The sequence below is a fragment of the Rhinopithecus roxellana genome, chromosome 8 (genome assembly GCF_007565055.1).
Source record: "Rhinopithecus roxellana isolate Shanxi Qingling chromosome 8, ASM756505v1, whole genome shotgun sequence".
Classification (NCBI taxonomy): Eukaryota; Metazoa; Chordata; class Mammalia; order Primates; family Cercopithecidae; genus Rhinopithecus; species Rhinopithecus roxellana.
The window spans coordinates 44,117,998-44,124,998 of NC_044556.1; the positions used below are offsets into that span (position 1 = coordinate 44,117,998).

Below are 7,001 nucleotides of genomic sequence, written 5' to 3' on the forward strand. Positions count from 1 at the left end.
TCCACTCTACACTTTCATCACTGGAAGTAAACACTCTGCTGACATTTAACATAATTACTTTCTTGCTTTTTATTTTATTTTTTAACCATTAACATAGAGGTATCTATATTAATAGATATAGTTAAGTTTTCCAGTTTTTGAATTGCATATAAATGGAACCATACAGTATGTCATTTTTTTTGCCTGTCTCCTTTCAACCATCATTGTGTAATTTTTGCTTATTCGTGATTGCATTGTAGCATATCATTGTATAAATATACAATACTTTTGTTTCCTTATTTATTCTACTCTTGGTTGACATTGGGTTGTCCCTATTTGATATTGTTATGAATAGTGCCATCATGATGTTTTCTTCCTGCCTGTGGGTGCACATGATCACATATTTCTCTAGGGTATACCCCCAGAAGTATTTGCATCTTTAACTTTGGTAGGTGATGCAAACTGTTTTCTAAAATGCTGTCCCAATTAAAATGCCTAGAGCTGTGTAGTAGATTTTATGCTTCCTTTCCCTCTTTCAGTTAATCAATCATTGTCACCCTTCTAAGTTTTACCTATCTGGTATTGGCATAATTATCTTTTATTGTGCTTTGAATATGCATTTTATTAAATATTAATGACCTTTAGAAGCTTTTAAAAATGTTTATTCATTTTGACATATATTCTTGTGAAGTGCCTGCTAAAGGCTTTTACCCATTTCTATTGAGTTGTTTTTTTCTGACTAATTTTTATGATTTCTTAATATATTTTGGATACTTAGCTTTAATGGTAACTTGGCTAAACCACTGTAACTAAGATTTTCTCCTGTTTTCCTCCAGAATTATAGAATGTTTTATTTTTATCTTAGTGATACATTTTGAATTAATTTTTGTATGTGTGAAGTAAGAATCAGTATTCACTATTTCCCATATCAATGTCCAATTTCTTGAGTACCATTTGCTGACAAGTTTCTTTTTTTTGCCCATTAAATTACTTTGACACCTTCATTGAAAGCCAACTAACTGTATAGATATAGATACATATACATGTGGGTCTATTTTTGGACTTTATTCTATTCTATTGATCTCTATGTCTATTTTTATGCTAATACCACATCTGATTAGTTTGGTTCTAGAATAAATATTCATTTGTGCTGCTCCAAGTACTGTATATTTCCACAGGTGTTTTATAATTAGCTTGTTAATTTCTTTAAAAAACACTGAGGGGTTTTGACTGAAATTATATTAAATCTATGGCTCAATTTGGGAAGAACTGACAGTATTGACAAAATTTAGCAGTATTGGCTTTTTGATCCGTGAACAAGGAGTATCTCTCTATTTATTTACTTTCTCTCAGCAGAGAAGTACACAGTGTTCAGTGAAAGGTCTTGCACATCTTTTATTAAAATTTTTTGGTATTTACTTCAAAGGTTATTATAAGTGGATTTTAACATTTTATTTTTGAATTGTCTGTTGCTACAGATATTGCTATGACCCTGCTTGAAGTCACCTGAATGTCTGCATTATTTCTACAGCCTCCTTACTCTCTACCAGCTTTCATCCTTGCTCTATATAACAAATACTCAACACAGTAGTCAGAATTAACCTCTTAAAGATAATGTCACTTTTCTAGTCAGAAAATCAGAATGTGAGACACAGTCTATACAGTGGTCTACAAAGCCCAACATGAACTGAAACTCACCTATGAAATCTACCTCATCTGTATTTATTCTTCCTTTCTTGTCTCAGAAAAGCTTAAGTAGGGTAGGAAATTTCATGGTCATATGATGAGGCGAGAGGCAGCATGTTTTTTCTCTGTAAAATTTTGTGTACCATTTTATTATTATATAATACATATTTCATACCTACTACTAAAAAATACAATTAAAATGTTCAAGCTAGTCCATTGAAATAGTAAGGTACTGAATGAAATGACTTGTTTTGTCAAGTGTTTTCTTTGATATGTGTTTACCATATGTTTATCCTGGATTTCTCTATCTTTTGTTAGTATTTATGTGGTTGAGGCAGAAAAACTTGGGAAAGTTACTAAGACTAATACTTAAAACACACATGCAAGCATCTTCTTTTTTACAAAAAGGGGAAAGTCTGTAATTGTTTGATTTGAGACAGATTATTTTAGCTCTTCTTTTGTTTTCATCTTTCTCTCTTTCATTTCTTCCTTCTTCCCTCTGACATGCCCACCCTATTTACCTGATTTTTCCTTCCTTCTTGCCTTTGTAAGTTTTGAGTATGTATTTGCCAGGCACTAAGCTCAAGGGATAAATGATAAGCCATTTTGCTTGCCCTCAAAAACCTTAGAATCATATGTAAAATAAAATAATTGCAATTCTGGTATACATACTATGTTAAAATTATGTTTGAAAAGCAACAGTTGGGGTGATTTGATTCTACTTGAGAAGATAGGGGTGGAGCTAGGAAAACCTCCAGATGAATAAGCAGATTGTAGAAGCATATGCAGGTGATCATCAGGGAGATAGGAGAGCTGAAAGGTAATGTATTCCAGATGCAGGGACATCAGAGAACCCACACAGACACTTGTAATACTCCAGAGACTGCTTTGTCGTTCAGTAGGTCTGGAGTAAATGGTGCAATTGTAGGTGTTGTGTAAAGTTGTGTTAGAGTACACACAGCCCAGTTGTGAATCTTCTTGTGGTTATCTACCAAAATAGCTACCATTTCTGTCTTATTTACAGTGATACTGCTATAAAGTTAAAAAACTTCAACAGCGTGGAAAAGCTATGATCCTCTCTATCTGAGTCTATGCTCTTTCTTGCTGTCCAAAGATAATCACAGTTTATTTCCAAAGTAACCATCATTAACATGAACAGCCATCATTATAGAGACTTTTCCATGCATAGTAAGTAGAAAAAGAGATAGAAAGAATGGAGAAGTGCCGTAGCTGGAATTTTTAATGCATTCATTTAATTTAACAGAGGAAAAGGCAATCAAGATGATAATTAAGAATTGTCAAACATCAGGAAAAACTTTCTCCAGTACTCAGATTTCTGCAACAGTGTGAATAAGCAGATCTTAAAATGCAAAGCATTTGGAGTCATTATTTTCCTATCTCCACATTTCAATATCAAATATTATTATAGAATTACCAATATAAATGTTGAGTAAATTTGTATCTTCCCAACCCGTTTTCACTTTAACATTTTTGCTAGTCATATAGAAATTTTCACATTGTTAGGGTTTATAAATATTGATGCTCTGTTTTATGACCTCAGTTCCTATATATGATTATGCTTATTTCATTATTTAAAATGATACATTGCTAACTACTATTTATCTTACCATAGCTGTCCACCTATGGGATATTTAGTAGATTATATCTCTTGGATGGTTGTATTTGACAAAGCAGTTTTATAAGAATTTACTGCAGGAGCTATATTTATTAGCTTCTTCCACATCTATATTTTAAAGCTTCCATGGCCTTTATTTTCTTGTTGGATTGTTTGAAAATTTAAAGGATGATTTAGAGTCTGTTCTCCTTCTTCCTTTTCAGATGGTCATTTCTGGAGGTTTCTGTTTGTTTTTTTCCAGTCTGTGCTGACAGCTCTCCAGGTCTCCCATACACCCCTTGTCCTCTCTCTTCCCTTCTTAAAGCAATTTCCTGGATTAAACCCACCATTTCTCCACCTTTCTGTTTCTTGAGCTTATGCCACTGCTCATTGAAGAATATCCTTATGTAATTCCCTAATAAAGAACGTGTGGGAGAAATACTGTCTCAAAGCAGATACAGGACTCAGCTACCTTCTACAATTTGTGTAGCTAAGAGAAAAAAAACACATTGGGCTTTCCCTCATCATTCTACTCTGTTTCTCTTTCTTTCCTCATCAACTCTCATACCCAATCAGGAGGACTTTTGGCTCCTTTGTGCCCTGAATTTAAAAGATCCTCTTTAATTGGATCTTCAAGTTCACCTCCAGATTTATAAAGAAATTCCTCTTCTGAGTAATCCTTAGCATCAAACACTGTATCAGCAATACAGGCTGCTAGGAGTCAATGGATAAAGGCCTTAAAATTCCGAGTGAAGTTTATTTTTATTTTTCCAAGATGGTGGATTGGAGACATTGTTAGCATGCCTCTCTCACTTGGAAAGACAAAATAGTGTGTAGAGATCCACACTGTGAACTTTTTCCCAAGAAGCAATGCAGGAACTTAACAGGAAAACTGAAACAAACAAACAAACAAACAAACGAAACAAAAAAACCACCCATCCTTTGAAAAAGCTGCAGGCTGCAACCTACACTGTGAGCCAGGCAGAAAACAGAGTTTTTCAGAGTGTGAGTGGGGATGGACTGCCTCCAGGATATACACCACCAGGTAACCTGGCAATCCAGGCCATGGGGGAAGGCCTTAACCCTCCCCAGTGCTGGAACTGATTTATGGAGCAGTGAGGAATATAAAAGTAGAAGCAGCAGTGGGAAGAGCCTTGTGTGTATTCCCAATCTCCGGAATTTACATGTGATGGTGTGAGTCTATGCATCTTGTTCTCTGCTGTGGGGAACCACATAGGCACGGTTCAATAAATAGGTTTTAGGTGACTCCTTGTGGTTTTTGTTCACTTCTCTCCATTTCTTTAATGTGGCAATTAAGAGCACGGTTTTTAATTCCTTAAAAGGTGTATAGTACACATATTTGAGGGCAGCAAGGAGGAAAAGTGCTGAGGGGACTGGATTCCACTGTGGAATCTGTCCTAGCAGAGAAATGCCTCTATGAATTGGGTGGAAAAGACAGCTCTAAAAGTGCAAAGAATATAAGTCAAACCCAGGATTATATAGGAAAAAAAAAAAAAGAGATGGAGGAAAAAATTTCAGACTTGAAGAAGGGTCTACAAATAGCACAATGTGGACAGTCTCCAACCCAGAGCCAAGTATGCTCTCCTGTGAATAGAGAAACGCTCAAACCCCAGGAGCGGAAGTGACCTACCTGTGATCACAGGACTTGGCAACGATAGAACTATGTTCAGTTTCTCATTACTTCTAGCAAATTGGCAAATTATACTAAGGCAGTAGAGGTAGAGTTGAGTTCATGTACAACAATATAGAAATCAGCTAAAGTGGATCAGAGCAGTATGTTTTATAATTCAGGGAAAGGGTAAGATAGAAAGGGATCCTTTCCCCCCAGTCAAGAAAGACAGCCTTGGACCACCAGTTAGAGAATCTGCCAATTTTCTCTCTGCCGTAAGTCACTGAAACTGAGAGCTAAGGCAGGGCCTCCGTGAGTCATGAGCACTTAATTCAGCGAGAGATCTCAGAACAGGATATTTCCTTTTTTGAGATTCCTTGTCATGCCAGTTATGGATACATTTGCATTTTGGATGGGACATTACTTGATCCAGCCCATTTTAGGCAGTTCTATTTCCCCCTGGGTGGGGCAGCAGGCCCTATAAAGAGGTTCTCTGCCATATAACTCCTAAACTCCTAGTACTTGAGCACCGATCTGCTTTGGAGAACCCGGTGAGTCTGCTTACTTGAGTTCCTCTGTTTTTCTGCCCTCAAATGTTGAATTTAATCTGAAGACAGAAAGTATGGTTGATCCAAACCTCTGATTACAGTTGCAACACTACTTAGTGGATGGAACCTGAGGATTAAATCATAGTGATACACTGTTTTAGCTTTTTTTTGTAAGCAGTTTGGTATTTATATGAACAGAGAAGTTAACAGGAAGGCTTTGATTTGAAGAAGCGGCAAAAGCAAAGTGTTTCTCCTTTTTTTGATATCTTACTGGTGTCCTTTTCAAATATTTGTGTTTTAACAGGTGTCAGAGCCTGCAGTTCTTCCCAGACAGCCCTTTGCTCTGTGGCCATCAGCCCACTGGAACTTTACAACAGATAATGATGATAGGAATAGCTTCTGAGATTGCCCAGGGTGTCTGAACTTGTGACTGCCTTTCTTGAAGTGGTTATTTTCATGTTTGATTCTTTATAACAGAGATATTTGCTTTGAAAAAATTTCATGAGAAAACAGAGGATTTCCCAGAGTTGATAAAGCAATTTGCTGCAGTGGAAAGGATAAACCAGAGTCATGAAAAGGGAATGAGGAGTTTAAATAATTTTTTGGAGATTGGAGAAATAATATTAGATAGTATTACATAAACGTTGGCTTTTCTTTGTGAGAGTCCCTTCCTGTGAACACTGTCGTATCATTTCTTTCAGATTCTGAGACTCCAGCAGGATGTCTTATCAACAGCAGCAGTGCAAGCAGCCCTGCCAGCCACCTCCTGTGTGCCCCACGCCAAAGTGCCCAAAGCCATGTCCACCCCTGAAGTGCCCTGAGCCCTGCCCACCACCAAAGTGTCCAGAGCCCTGCCCACCTCAGCAGTGCCAGCAGAAATATCCTCCGGTGACACCTTCCCCACCCTGCCAGCCAAAGTGTCCACCCAAGAGCAAGTAACAGCAAGTAACAGCTTCAGGATTCATCAGGAGCATGAATGGATAAGGATATTTGGCTCACCTCATTCAACAACTTCACCTGCATCTTCTCATCAAAGCCATCCAGGGATACACGGGAGCTTCTTTCCCCTTAGCCAGTGATCTGCCTGTGATGTTCCCTGACAGCAAAAGCTTCCCTTTATGATGCTGCCATACTGCCACTATCCAGGTGGAGACTTAGAAAGGAAGTCCTCAGCTGTACTGGCCTTTCAGAGCTTCTCCTTGGGTGCCATCGAAGAATTCTGTTGATGTTTTCTGTGTCTGTCTGTCCCCTGGGCATGAGCTTCTACCACCTGTGCACTTGTCACTTTCCTTTCACTCTCTGAATAAAGTAGCTATGCATATATTTTTGTGAGTGGATATTTTGTTTCTTTTTAAACCTACTTTATTAACAATATCATATGATCATTTGGATTTATTTCTATCTTTCGTTGGTCCCCAGGACCAGGCTTTCATGATTATTGTAGGAAATTTGGGTCATACTAAAAATTATTTCTGTATTATTTTAAACCCTTGTTATTTTCCTTAATTAGCGTTTGATTGATTCGAGGAACATATCATTCAAC

At 37.3% G+C, this 7,001-nt stretch overlaps 1 protein-coding gene across 1 annotated transcript; it reads left to right on the forward strand.

Moving 5' to 3' along the window:
• Positions 1 to 5,381: 5,381 nt before the first annotated feature.
• LOC104674021 (small proline-rich protein 2D-like) lies at positions 5,382 to 6,781 on the forward strand. The gene is made up of 2 exons (XM_010378230.2): positions 5,382 to 5,461; positions 6,160 to 6,781. The coding sequence occupies exon 2, from the start codon at positions 6,179 to 6,181 to the stop codon at positions 6,395 to 6,397; it is 219 nt and encodes a 72-aa protein (XP_010376532.2). The 5' UTR covers positions 5,382 to 5,461; positions 6,160 to 6,178; the 3' UTR covers positions 6,398 to 6,781.
• Positions 6,782 to 7,001: the final 220 nt, after the last annotated feature.

Coding starts and splice junctions, on each gene's coding strand:
- LOC104674021 (XM_010378230.2), top strand. CDS start 6,179: ATGTCTTATCAACAGCAGCAGTGCAAGCAGCCCTGCCAGCCACCTCCT.